Source organism: Phyllostomus discolor, chromosome 13, assembly GCF_004126475.2.
Source record: "Phyllostomus discolor isolate MPI-MPIP mPhyDis1 chromosome 13, mPhyDis1.pri.v3, whole genome shotgun sequence".
NCBI lineage: Eukaryota > Metazoa > Chordata > Mammalia > Chiroptera > Phyllostomidae > Phyllostomus > Phyllostomus discolor.
This window is the reverse complement of record NC_040915.2, coordinates 5,931,658-5,951,831: the sequence shown is the minus strand read 5'-3', so window position 1 is coordinate 5,951,831 and position 20,174 is coordinate 5,931,658. Positions and strand designations below refer to the sequence as shown.

General features: G+C 36.2%; 1 protein-coding gene across 3 annotated transcripts in view; it reads left to right on the top strand.

Moving 5' to 3' along the window:
- The window catches only part of RAPGEF6 (Rap guanine nucleotide exchange factor 6), a 206,080-nt gene that overhangs the window by 30,512 nt on the left and 155,394 nt on the right, over nt 1-20,174 (top strand). For all 3 annotated transcript variants that reach the window (XM_028527512.2, XM_036014843.1, XM_028527513.2), the window contains exons 4-5: nt 5,888-5,971; nt 16,485-16,554. In XM_028527512.2, the coding sequence (XP_028383313.1) occupies nt 5,888-5,971; nt 16,485-16,554 (154 nt within the window). The remainder of the gene's footprint in view (nt 1-5,887; nt 5,972-16,484; nt 16,555-20,174) is intronic.

The window sequence follows — 20,174 nt, the reverse complement described above, 5'->3', positions numbered from 1 at the left end:
ATTGGACTGGCCAAAAAGTCTGTATGGTTTTTTCTGTAAAATAAAAGACACATTTTTTATTTCACTAATAACTTTATTGACCTGAATATTTTGACTATTTCCCATTGAGGTATGATATTGATGGTTTTCAGTGTTTTGATTTGACCACTGTCAACTTCAACTGGTCTACCCGACCATGGAGCATCGTCCAGAGCGAAATCTCTAGCATGAGAGTTCACAAACCACCTTTGACAAGTTCAGTCAGTCACAGCACCTTCTATATACACTGCTCAAATCTTTTTTTGCGTTTCAGTTGTGTTTTTACTTTTTGAAATAATACAGCATGGTATGCTGAAAATGTTGCATATTCTATCTCAATATTAAAATGACTACACAAAAATTCACCAATTTTGATAAGTTTTTTAAAAATGCATGCTGATATGACAGCTGTCACAATACAGTCTAACAAAATTGGTTTTGAATGAAGCTAAAGACAGCTAAGTGCTACTAGAGCCATCTTATGTAAAAAACTAAATGAACTTTTTGGCCTACCCAAAAGAATTGAAATTCATTTGATTCTTGAATAATTTCTGTAGAGCTGATTGAAATATATTCACAAACTGTGAAATATGTCAGGCATAGCATACAAACATGTACGGTGTGACAAAGGTTAATAAATATATACATACCTGGGTAACTCCTACCCGTGTTAACATACATAAATATGTCAGCTCTTCTACAAGGCTCTAGTTGCTTTTCTTGAAAAGCAAATCCAAGCCCTGGCTGGCGTAGCTCAGTGGATCGAGCACGGGCTGGGAACCAAAGTGTCCCAGGTTCAATTCCCAGCCAGGGTACATGCCTGGGTTGCAGGCCATAACCCCCAGCAACTGCACATTGATGTTTCTCTCTCTTTCTCTCTCTCTCTCTCTCTCTCTCTCTCTCCCCCTCTCCCCCCCTCATCCCTCCTGTCCCCCCCCTTCCCTCTCTAAAAATAAGTAAATAAAATCTTTAAAAAAAAATCAAATCCAGTTCTGACTTTTATCACACTAGATTAGTTTTGCCTGTTTTTAAATGTCAGATTAAAAATCTTTGATCATTTTTTTTTCTTTTCTAATGTCACAAATTCTTCCCTGTGTTTGCATTCATTCTTTTTTACTGCTTTACAGAATACAATTCTGTGAAAATAACATTTCATTTATCCCATTAATAGATATTTAGGTTGTTTTCAGGTTTTTACTGTCGTGAATAGTTTCTTTGAACATTTTGTTCATGTCTTTTTGTGCCCTTATTTACTCATTCCTGTCAGTCACTTAGGAATAGAATTATTGGAACTGCCCATGCTCAAATTTAGGAGATTCTAACATTAGGGTCTAACGTGCACATCTCATTTTATTATCTCATTGTGACTTTATCTCACATTTCCCTGTTTACTGATGATGAGGAATGATTTTCATATTTTTATAGGCTATTTGGATAGCTTCTTCATGAAACCCCAATTCAACTTTGACCATTTCTTAAAATTGAATTATCTAGTCTTATTTCTCTTAGTTTGTAGAAATTCTTTCTGAGTTCTGTATCCAAGTCCTTTTTTGGATACTTAACTCGGAGTATATTTTTTCCCATAATGTGGCTTTCCGTTTCACTCTATTATTAATAGCATGTTTTGAAGGAAAGAAATTCCTAACTTTCTCAATTTTACCCTTTGTCATTAGTGCTTTCCTTGCCTAGTTAAAAAACAAAACCTGTCCCTTCCTCGAGGTTATGAAGATATTCTTTTTTTTTTTCCCTAAAAGTTTTGGAACAATGACCTTTTTTATTATGTAAAGGTTCATCTGCTATATAGGAGGGGTACTGCCTTTCATGTTTCATTGCCTGCACATTGTATTTATTGCTTCTAAACTGTTTAAGTGATTCATATAAATTTTAATAGCTACAGTTTCATTTGTGGATTCCTTCATTTATTAATCCATGTTTGTCCACTGTATGCTGTGTTTATCCTGGTTCAGGATGGGGGAAGACAGGGTGTTTGCCCTTACTGAGTATCACCTAGTGGAGGAGAGAGTGCGTTAGAGTAGTTAACACATAGTGAAGTGCCATCCAGGAGAAGTGGAGCTGCACAGACCATTGGAACAGACCTGGGAGCCCAGCAACAAACCTTTGTATTTGTGAAGAGTTTGTCCTTTACAAATGGCCTGTAACTAAGATCTGTGCACAGTGGGAATATAATATAATTGAGGATTAAAAAGGAACCAGCAACAGTTTATTTTTGATGAAGGTGCTAAAGCATTTCGGTGAAGAAAACAGGTTCGGGTTTTTTGTTTGTTTTTCAACAAATGGTGCTGGGTTGATTGAGTTTTTACATGCAGAAAGTTAATTTAGACCCTTATACCATATATAGTAATTAAGGAGATGGCACTTTATACCCATTAGAATACCTGCCATCAAAAATGTGGACAGTAATGAGTGTTGGTGAGGACATGTCGGTGATACCTAGAGCCCTTGTATACTGGTGGTGAGGATGAAGACTGACTGATACAGCCGCTTTAGGAGATTGGTGGTTTCTTAAAAAGTTAAGCACTTTTTACCATGTGAACCAGTAATTCCACTTTTGCGTACTTACCCAGGAGAAGTGAAAACAAACATGCATGCAGAGACTGCACACATGTGCTCTTAGTAGCACTGTTTGCACTGGCCTGAAACTGGAAACAGTGAAGCTGTCCAGTGAGTGGACAAATAAAATTCAGTGTGTTCTTATGGGTAGAATCCTATTTAGGAGTAAAAAGGAATAAAGTACTTACCTATATGACTACAAGGAAACTTCAGAAACATTGTGTTAACAAGCAGCAAAATAGAAACACCCCATGTTATAAGATTCCACTTATATTAACTGTCCAGGTAATAGAAGTTTTATCTATAGAGACAAAGCAGCTAATTGGTTACATGGGGGCAGGGATTGACTGCAAAAATGGCATAAGAGATCTCTGTGATGATAGAAGTATTCCAAAACTGGATTGTGTTGATGTTTGCGCAATCCTTATAAAACCAGTGTGTTCAGAATCGATACTTACAAAATAGTCATGGGGATGTAAGGTAAAGCATAGGGAATATAGTTAACTATATTATAATAACTATCTGTGGTGCCAGGTGGGTGTTTGAATTATTAGAGGGATCTCTTTGTAATTTAGATGAATGCCTATTCACTGTGCTGTTCACCTGAAACTAATATATGTGTTGAATACAAATTGTACTAGAAAAATAAAATAAAAAATATGGAAACTGAAAAAAATGTATAAACTGTTCAGGTGCCATGAGCAAAGAAGGGGACCAACAGAAGAGGAACTTGGAGTGGTAGGCTGAGACCTAAGAGTCTTTGGCCTTTGTTTTAGGAGCAGTATGAAGCCTTCGAAGGAGTACAATCTGACAAGATTAAGTATACCTCCCTTCTCTGGGCTGGATTATTCTTGGATTCATTTGCTTGCAAAAAGAAAGGAGAAGATAGCACCCCACCTTAAGGAGTTTCACTTTCCTTTGTTCACTTACCAGCTGTACTGTCCAGCCATGCTCTGAGAGTGGAATTCTTTGCCAGATCTGAACAGATTCTGATTCATATGCTGGCTTGGTTCTCTTGGTGATAGGCGTGAACTTCAGGATTTTTCTGCATTCGTAGTGGAATTTACTGATAACTGTGACTGCTTCTGCCAAGTGACATAAAATTTGGATGCTTGTCATGGCATCCATTCATAACTTTCTTCTCTCTTATGTTTGGACAAATTTTTCCTGTGTTGATTTTTTTCCTTTTGAATTTGCAAAACTCGTATTTCAAAAGAATAAGGAAGTAGAATTTTTACTTTTTTAAAGGAAAAGAGGTTTTTATTTTTTAAAACAATTTTATTTATTTTCAGAGAGAGGAGAAGGGAGAGAGATAGAGGAAGTGAAACACTGATTGGTTGCATCTTGTTCGTCCCAGAATGGTGACCTGGCCCACAACCTAGGCATGTGCCCTGACATTGAACAGGTGACCTTTCAGTTTGTAGGCTGTCCCTCAATCCACTGAGCCACACCAGCCAGGGCAGCAGTGGAATTTCTAAATAAAAGAACCTTAAGCAGGAATTTTGCATCTTCCCCTTGGTGAAGAGCAGAAGGGATATAACAAACTTTAAAGTACCCATTGGAGAGTTGACACTAATTTTTCCTTCTCATGGTAAGCAATTAGGATTGACCCAGAAAGCTTACCCTGGGTGCTCTGTGGAATGGATGGGAGGCCTGGGTTTCTGGATGGAGGATGGTGCTATATTCATTGAGGACGTAGAATACTAGAAAAGATCCAAGTTTGAAGAAAATGATAGTGCGGTAGATTTTGAATATTTTGAGTTTGAGTTTTCTGTTAGATGTATAAGATGACTTGTCAAGTAGACAGCAAGATAGATAGATATACAAGGTCTGGCCAGAAAATTATCCAGCCATGTAATATGAAAAATAGAGACATTTATTGAAGAAGATACAAGAAACATTGCACATAGGACAATAATACCTCAATCCCCTTCAAAGTAGGCACCTTGGGACCTTCACACAGTTCTCCCAGTCACCATCAGCTGCCCTGTCATATTTTTCTGGATCTCATCAGTGGTCTGAAATCTTTTCCCTTTCAAAGGTGATTTTAGTTTTGGGAAAAGCCAGAAGTCGCAGGACTCCAAATCTGGGCTATGGAGGGGCTGAGTCACCTGGGTGACTTGATGTTTTGCCAAAAAACTCTGCACAGCATATGATGCATGAGCAAGGGCAGTTGTTGTGATGAAGCTGCCAGCTACCAGTTGTCCATAGCTGTGTTCTCCTGAAACATCCAGATAGTTTCTGTGGAGGAATGTTCAAGCTTAGCACAAAATTTGATGTAGATTTGTTGCTCTACTTGCTCAGTCATTTTGAATGCAATGGCTACACAGCACACATGCTCACTCAATAGCAGCTACCATCTGAAGTCATCATTGTTCATGCATGCACATCCCAGTCCACTCTCCTTGGCTGCCAGGTTACATCGATGTCACTCAAACCTTTCTCATTATATTAACATTGGTTGGACTTTTTCTGGACAACCTTGTACAGTTCATCATCTCAGAGGAAAGATTTGTTTTATAGATATTAGAATCTTCTTTATGTTAAGATTGATTAAAGCCTGAGGTATGGTAAATAAAGATATTTGATGGAAAGAGATTAGTTTAGATTATAAACTAACATCTAACAAGATTCTGGGTTTTCACTGGAGATTTAACTGAACTAAAATGTTGATGGACTTAAGTCATCTGATATTTTATTTTATCCTTCAAACATATAAAATGAGATATTTGGGTAGGCATATTTTTATGTTTTTCAGAATAACATTGAAAGCAATAAGTAGATCATTATTATCCAAATTTAGTTGGAAGTAAAGATATAACATTGATAAATTTGTGAGTTTCAAATAATACTGTCTTCAGTATACATGAAAGGTATCAGAAATAGAATTTCTACTGTGCAGATGTATAATTTTTAAGTTAATCTTCATCAAATATGATGGTCTAATACACATAAATGAAGAATGTTAATTTAATGATATAATTACTAAGATAAAGCTAATAAACATACCTTTTGTTTAGACTTTGATTTTAATCTTTAATCTTTTTCATCTTTATTGTATCTCTTCCCATTACCATTTAGTCCCTTTATCCCCCCCCAGCAGTCACCACATAACATATATTTCTGAAGTCTATCAAAGGTAATGATTATAGTTTTTCCTGTGTGAACATGGCCTGTGTTACTTAATTTTTAATGATTTTCTGTATCAGACTATATTTCATGTTAAGTATTTTCTGTTGACTTCATATACATGTAAGTGTGTGTATTTATTTACTCATTTACTTATTTATTTAAACAGTTCAGAAACTATTGCCAGATGTTGGTACATCCTGCTTTCTGGATCTGTGCTTATGAAAGACTCCATGGTCTTGCCTCCTTGCAGGTACGTACATATTTGCTGCTTAGTGCACGTGGTAGGCAGAGTTAACATTGTATCTGTTGGGTTGACCAAAAAGTCCGTTTATTTTTTACTGTGAAATAAAAGGTACATTTTTTATTTTCACCAGTAATTCTATTAATTTGGATATTTTTAATATGTCGGCCATCTCCCATATTGCAGAACATTAGTTGTTCTCAAGTAATGTATCAATTTGATCACTATGAACTTCAATGGGTGTACCTGACTGGGGAACATCACCCAGTGAGAAATCTCCAGCATGAAACTTCACAAACCATTTTCGACATGTTTAATCAGTCACAGCACGTTTTCCGTACACTGCACCAATCTTTTTTTGCATGTTCCAGTTGCGTTTTTACCTTTCTTGAAATAATAAAACATAATATGCCAAAAATGTTGTGTGTTTTCTTCCATCTTCAATATTAAAGTGGCTACACAGAAATTCACCAATTTTCATAACTTTTTTTTTTTTAGATGTACACTCATATGATAGCTGTCACAGCATAGTCTCACAAAATTGTTTCAAATGAAGTTAAAGATGACTAAGCGTTGTTAGAGCCATCTTTTGGGGGGAAACCAACAAACTTTCTGGTCAACCCAGTGTTTGTTTCTTATGTTAATCTGTTTTATGTAGGTTGTGTATTTTCTCTCATCTTATAAATGTCTTTGCTTGTTGGTAATTGGAAATACTTGGCAGGAATCAATCAGTATTTAATTCTTTCTGAGGGTGTAATCTTTTAAGTTTATACCATGGCGTAATATCTTAGTCCTATTTGATATTTAGTTTTATGTGAAAGTTGATCTGATATATCTGATGGCTTCTGAATTTGTTGATATTAATGATTATAGAGAGAGGTACCGTGTCTTAGTAGTTAAGAAATTGGTTTTTAGAGAAAGTCAAACTAGATATAATAATCCTATTATTATTAGTTATTAGTTATCTTACTTTGGATGAATTTTAGTTTCTTGAGTATGAAATGAGGATGCTAATAGTACCTGCTTAAGGGTCTTTATGAGATTTTGGCAGGCTGCTACCAGAGCTCCCAACAGAAGTCTCAAGAAGGTGACACTCTAGAACCAGACTGCCTGAGTCCACCTGTGTGCTTGCTTAGTCCCTTTGTACCTCCATTTTCTCAGCTGAAAAAATGAGGGCAATAATAGAACCTATTTAATAGCCTAGTTTTGAGGAATAAATGAATTAATATTTAATGAAGCTCTTAGAATAGTGCCTTTTAACACGTAATTGTTAATTATCACCACCGAGGTTATTAGGTAAAAGAAGAGAAGGGTGGTTAGAAAGATAGTCAGTTGTATTGGTGACTTTGCTCTGTCAGCAGTGCTTCATAAAAATGGAATTTTTTAGTGACTTTTTTCTAATAATGTTGCAGAGACTTTTGGTCTTTTAAAAAGTAAGACTTCTGATTGCAGCTAAATTGATTTAGTTGAATAACTATTAAATTTAAGTATCAAGATACAGTCTACTAGATAGATGGTATGGGACATCTTAGTTTTGATCCCATCTTTAAAGTCATGTCTTTGAGTCCTGAAACACTCCATCATTGGCCTTTGATTAAATGAAATCTGTACTTCTTGACTAGTAGAGTAAAACATTGTTGACTGATTTAAATAAAACCATAGTTTTTGGTTACCTAAGGAATGGTGCCATGTTAGAGGCTCAGTGTTGGTCTCTGCTGTTGGCAGATTAGGTACCAGCAGTAGCATTAGTGTTGAGGCTATGTATTCTCCATCTCTGCCTCTGTGGCCACTTCGTTCATGGGCCCATTGAATAAGCATTTGGGGTGGCTGGGGAAAGAGTTTGACACCCAGAGAGCATGTCATTTTGTTTACCTGATTATTGAAAGCCTTCTCTACACTGGGTACCCTTTGGGCATTTATATGGGATACAGACATCTTCAAAGTCTGTGCCCATTCTGAAAGAGATCCTTCTACATACCTCCTCTCGGACGTCTTCGTTATCAGTCTTCTAATTCTGTTCCTTCCAAGTCCATGACCACTCAACCAAACCATTAATAACTGCCCATGGACCTATTTAGGTTGATAATTTCGACTGTCTCTCAATTCAGAAAAGATGGACCACGAGATGTACTGCTTGAAGTTCATTCCCTAGGAGGATTTTCCTTTATCACCTTCCTTCAGGGTTACCTCTGAGTAGGGCTGTCCACTTTCAGGTGGGACCAGCATGTTTTACACACTCATCTGTAAAACATGCTCAAGATTTTTCTTCCTCAGTGTAGCTCCCCAGGTGGGCATAGGCATAAATTGAGGTAGAAGAGAAAATGTAGCAGGTGTTGATGTTTAAGGGGTCTGAGCCACCTGCTCATGCAGCTTACTGTGGACCTGGGTAAACTCAGCCTCTTATATACCATGTTTATTTGATAATAGGTTGGTAGCTCTTGCTCATGTCCAACCTTAATGGTTGGCTGCACAGTTCTTGATGGGAAGTTTTAGGCTACAGAATCACTTGATGCCCCATGCACGATTGGGCATTCAGTTTACCAAAGCCCAGTAGCAAGCCAGAAGTTGTGTTTTAAGAGTAGAATGTAGTAAGTACTCACTTAACATCATAGATAAGTTTTTGGAAACCGCAACTTTAAGTGAAATGACTTATAACAAAACCAGTTTTACCATAGGCTAACAAGGGTTCAGTTCAGTTCCTCTGGCATATTTGTGGTCACAAAAACATAACCAAACTTCTAAATAAACACTTTGAGTATTAAACATTGAAGTATATGTGAAATTATACACTTAGAAAGATGAATGAAAACAAGATGATTATTTTTCAACCCGTTTATACCATTTCAGGGTTGCAGGTGGCCAGAGCCTATCCTAGCAGCTCAGGACACTAGAGTAACCCAGCTTCCATCACAGGGCACACTCCCCTTCCTAACCTGCCTTCCTCACAGACTCACGTAGACTGTGCCACTGGACCCTATAGGACACCTACTACATTAGACCACACCACCAATACATGGAGTCAAAGAAGCTCTACCTAACACATAGAAACAAACAGAGGGAGGCTGGCAAAACAAGGAGACAGAGAAACATGGATCAATTGAAAGAACAGGTGCTAAGAACAATTGAAAGTTCCAAAAAAGTGCCAAACAAAATGGAGATAAGCAATCTATCAGATGCAGAGTCCAAAATACTGGTTATAAAGATGCTCAGGGAACTTAGTGAGGGCTTCAAAAGCATAAAAAAGATCCAGCCAGAAATAAAAGAAACACTAATTGAAATAAAGAACAATTTACAGGGAAACAACAGTAGAGTGGATGAAGCTAAGAATCAAATCAATGATATGAAATGTAAGAAGCAAAGAAGCAATCAGAACAACAAGAAGAAAAAAGAATCCAAAAAATTGAGGTTAGTATAAGCAATCTCTCGGACAACTTCAAGAGGTCCAGCATTCACATCATACAGGTTCCAGAAGGCGAAGAGAAAGAGCAAGAAATTGGAAATCTATTTGAAAAAATAATGAAAGAAAACTTCCCTAACTTGGTGAAGGAAATAGACATGCAAGTGTAGGAAGCACAGAGTCCTAAACAAGATGGATGCAAAGAGGCCCACTCCAAGACACGTCATAATTAAAATGCCAAAAGTTAAAGAGAGAATCTTAAAAGCAGGAAGAGAAAAGAAGTTAGTTACCTACATGGGAGTTCCCATAAGACTGTCAGCTGATTTCTTAAAGAAACTTTGCAGGCAAGAAGGGGCTGGAAAGAAGTATTCAAAGTCATGGAAAGCAAGGACCTCCATCCAAGATTACTCTATCCAGCAAGGCTATCATTTAGAATGGAAGGGCAGATAAAGTGTTTCCCAGATAAGGTCAAGTTACGGGAGTTCATCAACACTAAGTCCTTATTCTATGAAATGTTAAAGGGACTTATCTAAGAAACAGAAGATCAAAACTATGAACAGTAAAGTGATAGCAAACTCACAGCTATCAACAACTGAACCTGAAAAAACAAAAAGTAAGCGAACGAACAACTGGTACAGAATCACAGAGATGGAGATCACATGGAGGGTTATCAGTGCAGAGGGGGGCAGGGGAGGATGGAGGAAAGGTATAGGAAATAAGCATAAATGGTAGGTATAAAATAGACAGGGGGAGGTGAAGAGTTGTATAGGAAATGGAGAAGCCAAACAACTTACATGTACTACCCATGGACATGAACTAAGTGGGTGGGGAATGCTGGTAGGGGGCGTGGTAGAGGGGAATAAAGGGGAGGAAAAAATGGGACAACTGTAATAGCATAATCAATAAAATATACTTTAAAAAAACCACTCTCATAGACACACTCAGAAAGTTTGGCCAACTATCTAGGCATCCTGAGGCCTAGTCAAGTTACACAGAAGGTCAGCCATCACTGGCAATAAGTAAGTAAACAGTACACATATAATGTGTGTTTAGGGAGCAATTAGAAAGTAAAAAAATGGAGCTGGGTGAGGGACTAGAGAATAGTGGGGAAAGAATGATAAGCACAGAGAATGTCTAAAACAAATATTTGTTAAATAAAAAAAGTGAAAAATTCAGGGGACCCTTGAACAACATGGGGTGTGGTAATGACCCCTTGTGAAGTTGAAAAGCCCAGTATAACCTTTGGCTCCTCAATAACTTAACTATTAATAACCTTCTTTTTTGACTGGAAGCCTTACTGAAAAAAGTTAACAGATATTTGTATGTTATATGCATTATATACTATATTCTTACAATAAAGTAAGTTGGAGAGTAGAAAATATTGTAAGAAACTCATAAGGAAGAGAAAATACTTTTACAGTGAAGAAATTCTGTGTATTAGTAAGTATATTTCCACAAAGAAAAGCCTAGGCCCAGATGGCTTTATTGTTAAGTGTTTTCAAATATTTGAGGAAGCATTATCACATATCTTGCACAAACTACTTTGGAAAAATAAGGGGAGAGGGAACACTTTTAGCTTATTTTCTGAGGCCACTATTACCCTGATACCAATGCCAGACAAAGACATCACAAGAGGTGAAACCTGTGAATTATCTCTCATGAACATACATGTAGGAAGAGTAACAACAGCAAAACAAATCCAGTAATATATTAAAAGTATTGGAAAGTATGAGCAAATTGTGGTTATTCTAGAAATGCAAGGAAGTTTAACATCTGTAAATCAATTAATGCAATATACTCTGCTAGTAAAAATGGACAATAACCACATGACCTTTTTAGTAAACACAAAAAATTTGACAAAATTTAAAACTTGTTCATGACAAAATCTTTGAACCTAGACATGCCAAAGGAACTTCCTAATCATCATCTAGGGCATGTACAAAAATTTTATTGCTGTGAGAATTTTATAATTTTCATTTTTTATTTATATTATTCCTTTCTTATTTTTTTTGTTTACGATGTTATAATAAGGTTTTTCATTTTTTCCTATTGTGATATCTGGTGGTTTCATCACCATTTGTAGAAAATACTATCTTTTCGCCCATTGAATTCCTTTGACACTTTGTCAAACATCAGTTGAACGTATATGTATGGGTCTGATTTTGTTCTGTCTTATTTAATTGCATAAGTTGATCCGATGCCATACCATCTTGAGTGTTCTAGCTTTACATTATGTCGTGAAGTCTGATAATATAAATGTTTTAACTTTGTCCTTGTTTTACAAAATTGCTTTAGCTATTTTAGGGTCTTAACATTTTCATGTAAACTTTGGAATTATTATGTCATTTCCCCTAGGCAACTTTCTGATTGCATTGAATGTGTAGAACAACCCATGAAGAAGATACATCGTTTCATTTTGGTCATTTTTAATTTCTCTCTGCAGGGTTTTTTTGTTTGTTTGTTTGTTTGTTTCTCTGCAGTTTGTAGCTTTGTAGGGGTCTTGTATAGATTTTGATACATTTATCTCTTAAATATTTGTTTTTATTTTATTTTAAGTGGTATTAAAAGATTTTTCAGATAACTTATTGCAAATATACAAAAAATGATTGATTTTTAGATATTGAACTTGTATCCTTTAATCTTGCTAAATTCACTTATTTCTGGTAGCTTTTTTAAAAATAGAATTCATAGGATTTACTTTATACAATCATGTCATCTACAGTTGAAGCATTTATTCTGCCTTTCTTGTTTAAACTATTATTGCAAGAACTGAAAAAGTTGATAAGGGAGTATGTTTCTTTATATCAGTACTTCACCTGATAAATTCAGTAGAAATGATAGAATTGTAAAATCCCTATTTCAATAGGCCTAATAATGCATTAGATGTAGACACTGGTCAAAAAATGTATGCTAAAATTAGCAGACGAAAAATTGAGAAGAAACTTTATATTCAGTACATAAAGTTGATACTGTGCAAAACTACACACCAGTTATAAATGTACAAGAAAATGGGATGACCAGACATTACATGTATGCATGGATGATGTGATAGAACATTCCACTCAGGCTTTTTTGGTTTCTGTTTTTCTCTTTATTGTGTTCATATTTTTCTCTACTTTTTTCAACATGTGGAACATACTCAGTAGTAGCTGTTTTAATGTTCTTACCTATTGGTCTCCTCATTGCTAACAGTTCTGAATCTGTGTATATTGATTGGTTTTCCTCTTGGTTATGGATCATGTTTTCCTGCTTCCTGGTACACCTGTTGTTTTGGTTTGTTTCACTGGATATTGGACATCACGAATTTTACCTTGCTGAGTTCCAGCTTTTGCTGTATTTCTTTAAGGTAGTATTGGGCTTTCTTCTGACATTCCGTTTAGTTCATCAAAATCCATTTGGTCATTTTGAGTCTTAAATTTTGTCTTTGTGCAAGTCCAGCATTTTTTTAGTTTAAGACTGATGTATAAGTTTCTAAGAATATACATTTCTGAGGACCCTGCCCAGTGCTCCATGTGCTGTGTTGTCTCTGCATTCTGGTGGTTTGTGGTTTGTTCTCTTCTCATGTATTTGTGGTGTTCACCCAAAGGCTCAAGGAAGCCTTTCTGAATTTCACCGAAAAACATATGTGTGCTCACATGTGCACGCTCATGCACATTCTTGTTCTTTCTCTCTCTCTCTCTCTCCCTCTCTCTTCCCCCCTTTTTTTCTGTCCTCTACCCTATAAATTTTAATGATCTTTTCCCCATCACCCATACCCCAAAACTACCCGTCTCTTCAATTCATTGAGATTGTCAGGCTCTGTTAGGCTTTTGTTTTGCATTACGGTCTAGAGACTGCCAGAACATAGTAAAATCAGATAGTGTAGTGGTCGCCTTAGGGTTTTGTTTTGATTTTTGTTTTTATCTCTCTTGGGGAGCACAGCACTGTCCTACCTGTTTTCTAGTGTCTTGAAATTGTTTTATATATTTTGTGTTTTCATTTTGGAGAGCAAACCTAATACGTCTTATTTCATCACATATGAAAGCAAACTTTTATAAATTTGTTTTTGTTTCATGTATTAGAATCTAATACATAAATACATCTAGTAGATGATGTAAAAGTTGGAGAAATACAAACACAGCATACAGTTCTGCTTAAGAAAAACAAGTGCTTTTTGTTATATTTAAAATTGCATTTGGATTTTGATTAGAATTTTGTCATAAACTAATCTTTGTATATAACCTTATACTTTGTGGAAAATTGACATGCTGTCACTTCTTTCATTGAAGCCCTGTTTTCAGTCCATCGATAAAATTATAAATTTTTATAAATGATTTCTGTTTTTCTTTAAGTTTACTTTTTGGTGTTTTATATTTTGTTTGTATTATTTATTAATGGAGGCTTCTCATTTGGTTATTTTTGCATAAATTATTTTACTTATATTAATTTTTATTTATATAATATTTTAGATTGCTTTTATAATCTTATGTTAACCTTTTGTATAACATAATTAAAAAGTATTTTTTTCTATTCCCCCCACCATTTTAAAAAATATATTTTATCAATTATGCTATTACAGTTGTCCCATTTTGGCCCCTTCCACCCGGTACCTCCATTCCCTTCCAGCAATCCCCTGCCTTAGTTCATGTCTATGGGTGATGCATGTAAGTTTTTCAGCTAGTCCATTTTCTGTCCTTAACATTTCCCTGTACCTACCAAGTTGTATTTCTTAATCCCTGTACCTTTTCCCCCATTCTTCCCTTTCCCCTCACAACTGATAATCCTCCAAATGATCTCCATGTCTGTGATTCTGTTTCTGTTCTGCTTGTTTGCTTAGTTTGTTTTTAGAATCAATTGTTGATGGTTGTGAATTTATTGCCATTTTAATGTTTATACTTTTGATCTTTTTCTTAAATAAGTGTCTTTAACATTTCATGTTAATAATGGCTTGGTGATGGTGAACTCCTTTAGCTTTACCTTGTCTGGGAAGCACTTTATCCACCCTTCAATTCTAAATGAGAGCTTTGCTGGGTAGAATTATCTGGGCTGGTGGTTGGTCCTTGCTTTTCATCACTTTGAATACTTCTTGCTACCCCTTCTAGCCTGCCAAGTTTCTTTTCAAAATAAGTTGACAGTCTTATGGGAACTCCTTATAGGTAACTGCTTTTCTCTTGCTGCTTTTAAGATTCTCTCTTTATCTTTAATCTTTGGCATTTTAATTATGATGTGTCTTTGGTGTGGTCCTCTTTGGGTCCCGCTTCTTTGGGACTCCCTGTGCTTCTTGGACTTGTATGTCTATTTTCTTCACCAAATTAGGGAAGTGTTCATTATTTTTTCAAATAAGCTTTCAATTCTTGCTCTTCCTCTTCTTCTGGCACCCCTATGATTCAGATGTTTGTATGTTTGAAGTTGTCCCAAAGACTTCTTAGCCTACCCTCATTTTGTTGGATTTTTTTTTCTTCTTGCTGTTCTAATTGACTTTTTTTTCTTCCTTATGTTCCAAATCATTGATTTGATTCTCAGCTTTATCCACTCCACTATTGATTCCCTGTAGTTTTCTTTATTGCACATAGTGTAACTGTCATTTCTACCTGGTTCTTTTTAATGCTCTTGGAGTATACCCATTGAGTTCCTTGAGCATCCTAATACCCAGTGTTTTGAACTCTGCATCTGATAGATTGCTTATCTCCATTTTGTTTAGTTCTTTTTCTGGAGTTCTGTTCTTTCATTTGGGCCATGTTTCTTTGTATCCTCATTTTGGGAGCTTCCCTGTGTTTGTTTCTGTGTGTTAGGTAGAGCTGCTTTGACTCCTTGTCTTAGTAATGTGGCCTGTTGTAGAAAAGCACACTGGGAAGTTGGATGGGGGTGGAGCCTTAGGTAGTTGCCAGAGTGAAGCAACCAGTGTGAACCAGGTTGATGGAGTCTCCAATATGGTGTCACTGCTCTTTGGCTCTGTGGGGAGGCCTCAGAAAGGGGACAGTGCCTGCTGTCTGGCCCCTGGAGTTTTATCCAGGAGGAGTTGTCTCCAGAACTGGCTGTGATGCCAGACACGTCATGTTCTCCCGGTATGCCACTGGTGCCCTTCCAGCTTCTGCCCTGGTGCTGGAGCCCAGAGGGAGTGAGTCTGTGTTAAGTCCTTAGTCCATTGCAGACCCTCTTAAGAAGAGACTCCTGAGGATCCTGCAGGTTCTTCCACTTCCCTAACCCCCATTGGTTTTTACAGCCAAAAGTTATGGGGACTTCTCTTCCTATCACTGGAACCCTGGGTTGGGTGGTCTAGGTGTGGGACTGCCTATTCAGTGCCCCTTCACCTCCACCCCCTTACCTGGGATGAATGTGACTTCTTTAATTCATTAGTTGCTGGGCTTCCATACTGCTTGATTTTCTGATGATTCTGGGTGATACTTGTTTTGTAGTCTAGTTGTAATGTTTGCTGTGGTTGTGTGAGGAGGCGAACCATGTTTATCTACGCCTCCATCTTGATTGGAATGTCCCTCCCACCTTCTTAAAAATTTAGTTTAATTTTTTAAATGGAAATATGAGTCTGTTTCTTTATTTATGCTTCCTTTTTTTATTTGCTTAGAAATCTTTCTCTCAGATAAAGAATATAAAAATACAGTTTCTCTTAGTGCTAATTCAGTTTTAGTTTTTCCCCAAAGAGCTAGTTAGTCAGTGGCTCCAACACTATTTTTAAATGAATCACCTCTGTGTTACTACATTTCTTTATATAGTCAAATGTGAATATTTTTAAAGTTGTTTATAGCTGTTGTCTAATACTGCTCCCAAAATACTATAATAATGTACTTTTATAAAATATTCCATAATTGTGGCTTTAGTCTATATTGAGTGTGTTTTTACTTTTATTTAACTCATATTGGTAGATGTTCAACAATTGCAGTCAGCAGAGGTCTTTTATAATCAGTTTCATAGATTAGATGAAGGCAGACATTTTAAAAGAATTTTCACACACAACTGTATTGAGATCAGTTATATCTGTTTTGTTTTTAAGAAAATTTTATTAATAAAAGTGATAGGACAAGAATTTCTTGGTTAACATCTAGGTTTTTTAGGCTGTTTGTTTCTTTCCTATATTGATATATTTCATTGATAACCTTTGCTAAAGAAATTGTTTTTCTGTTTTTATAGTTTTGGTAAGCAGTTTGGAGGAAAAAGAGGATGTGATTGTCTTGTATTAGAGCCTTCAGAAATGATTGTGGTAAGAACTTTCAAGAATGCTGAATTGTTTTTTGATGTGCTTCAGTTTCAACTTTAAATGGCTTTTAAACACTCAAGGAGGTTCTATTGCAATGACTTTTTAAATATTTTATTGAATAGCATCAGAACCATCTAACAAGTTTGATACATTTTCATCTACTTAAAAATTTTTTGGTCCTTGAGAGAATTTGAAACATGATACAATTCTATATAACATATTCCAAATTTGGTAGTTTCTTTTACCACTTCTTCCAGAAAATTTAAAGAGGTTTTAAAAAGTGGCCCCGATTTTTCAAGTGTTTTTGCTTTCCTCTTTAATTAATAATCTTTGAACATCCATATTCTGTGTCTTCAACTTGGGGTAGAGAGATAGAAAAAAATAAAAGACAATTTTGTTCAGGTAAGAAATGGTTTAAATCTTGTTATTTGTACTTTAAGAGTGTACTCAGAAATAATTCTGTAGTTTTTTCTAAGAAAGGTAGTTAACGTAATTTGAGAAAAGTCTGGCTTCTAAAATTTTTTTGAAGCATTAGAAAAATCCAGAACACAGCTCCTTTTTACCTTGTTCTGAGATGACCTCACTAAAAAGTAGCTTACACTGAATGGGCTCCTTGTCCTACTAGCATCTCATGTAGGTGATTGTGTCATCTGATTTGATTTAAACTATTGAGAAGTGAGGTTGAATTCTTAATGAAGCATTTTAAGGCCAGGGCACTAAAAAAATCTAAACCACTTTTCCATTTTATGTTGCTGTAGTCAGATTGACATCTTCACGTAGTTTGTTTTCTCTTGGCCAAACTGCTGCATCATCTACATCATCATGAATTCAGTGTTCTATATTTTATAAAAGCAACTGGATTTTCAGCTTGCAGAAGACAAAGATTATGTCTCATTCAGAGTGCTGCCCGCATAGTAAGAATTCAGTCAGTTGTGCTTGAATTCAAGTTCGGACTCTACAGTGTTGTTTGTAAGTGTTGGGTATAGATGGCATATTTAACAAGACCTCAGTACTACATTTTTAAAATAAACATTTGAGGAACATAGCAAGGAAGCTGCATCAGGCACTACCGGTTTTCTCACTTGTTAGTTGATATATTTTGTGTTTATCATACTTTGCTGCGGGGCGGGGGTGGTGGGGGAGAGGAGTGCTTTTACTGTGGGATGGGATTCACATTGTTGCATTGTGGTAAAGTGCACTTACCATGAAATCTACCATCTTAACCATTTTTAAGAGTGCAGTTCATTGTATTTACTTACTGAATTACTTTTCTTTTGAAATTAAAGGGAAACTTATACTTTCCCCACCCCAGCCCTGTAGTTAGGCTTTCTTTGAGCAGACCTGCTTGGTTTTAGTGGAGGAGGTAGTGCTGTTTAGAAACCGAGACCTTGCTGCTGGTTGTTTTCATTGTTCCAGGTGGCTCGTTGCTATTAGGGCCTCTCAGTGAGGAGAGCTAGAGAGCAGTCTGAGTGTACACACACCCACACACATCTATATTTTCATGTCTGCATAGCTATGCTTAAAACCCAGAGTTCATTTTTGTTTTTCCTATAAAGTAGTAGGAAGTAGCACTGCTAGCTAGAGTATGAATAAACGCATATACATATATTTTAAGTGTACACTTTGTTGAGATTTTAAAAATGCGTACCCCTTATAACCTACCTCCCTATCAAAATATTAAATATTTCCATCACTAACTCTATAATGTAAGGAACTATTCCAAGAATTAGAGGGAACAGGAAAAAGGACACAGGAGCCTGATTGAAGGGACACGTTGGCCAAATTTGGGACAACTTGGTAATCCAAATTAAAAATTACAGTAATTGATAGTACCCCCATGTATAATGTAACAATTTTTAAGTCCTACAGAAGAAGGAAATAAAGAAGAAAGGAAAGAGGAGAGAGGAAGGGAGGGAGGGAAGGAGGGAGGAAGAAAAAGTTTTTAATTGTCCAATGCCAACTAATGAATATGGAACAAATAGTCTAGAACACCATTAATGAATGGTAAAACTTGTGACTGATGTTTACTTAGAAATAAAATACATAGTCTCAGAGTTATCTCTCCACAAACCATTTACAAAGGGAAAATTATCTGATTTCTGATGGGTAGTCATAAAGGATATCACTGTGACAAAAAGCGTCCCTAACACCATCAGTGTGGATACAAACTGATATCATGCCACTCCTGATACGAATCACTGAGAAGGACAGGATATCATTTTTGCTATATTCCTGCCAGAAATGGATGCCTGAATCTAATTTTTAGGAAGTAATCAGGCAAACAAATTTAAGACATTCTACAGATTGACTAATTTATACTCTTTAAAACATCCCAATGTCAAGAAACAGATGAAGGAACTGTTCCAGATTAAAGGAGAAAAAAAGACATAACTAAATACAATGCTTGATTTTACACTGAGTATTGAAGGGGAGGGTGGGGCCTAGGTGTAAATATTTTTGGTATAATTGACCAAATTTGAATATTGACTGGTTTATTAGGTGATATTCCTGATTTTGAGTACTGAGGTTTATAAGACAAAGTCTTTGTTCTTAAGAAATGTGTGTTGACATATTTGGGGTCAACAAGCACTCTCTTACTCAAATTTATACTCAAAGTGTTTCAGAAAAAAAATACACATGTATAAACATAAATATTTCAAAATCACCAAAATATGACATCAAATATATATATTTGGTATATATACTTATGGTTGGTAATTTTAAAATTTCAAAACCTCATTTTATTGATGATCAACATAGTTTAAAATGCTTTTTGAGTTATAGGAGAAAATAATTTGAAATGATTTTAAGATTTTCTTTTATTGAACTTACTGGGGTGACATTGGTTAATAAAATTATGTAGCTTTAAGGTGTACAGTTCTATAATACCTCATTTGTATATTGTATTGTGTGTTTACCACCCAACTCATGTCTCTTTCCATCACCATTTGTCCTTCCTTGACCCTCTCCTGCCTCCTCCAACCCCATTTCCCTCTGGGAGTGACCATACTATTGTCTGTCTGTCTACAGCACAGGCAGCAAACACAAGGCCCAAGGGCCGAATCTGGCCTCCACCTTGTTTTATCCGGCCCGGCTCCTTGTTTCTACCAGGCGGCAGCACTGAGCTCCTTGCCCCTAGTTAAGGAGTAGTTACATTTATACAGTCCCAAAATTACATTTGGTTCTTTGAAGGCAGCTGCTAGGCTGATATGGCCCCCCGTGAAAATGAGTTTGACATCCTGGTTATAGGATTCTTCTTTATTTTTCTGAATTCCTTCACCTTTTTCACCTAGCCTCGCAACACTTTCCCCTCTGACAGTTACGAGTGTGTTTCTGTTTTGTTTGTTGATTTATTTTGTTCATTAGATTCCACATATAAGTGAAAACATATTATGGTATTTATCTTTCTCTGACTGGCTTATATCATTTACCATAATACTCTCCAGGCCCATCCATGCGTTGGAAAGGGTAAGTTTTCTTCTTTTTAACCACCGAGTAGTGTTCCATTGTGTAAGTGTACCACAGCTTTTTTATCCACTCATCTACAATGGGCACTTGGGTTGCTTCCAGATCTTGGCTATTATAAATAAAGCTGCAGTGAACACAGGGGCACATGTACTCTT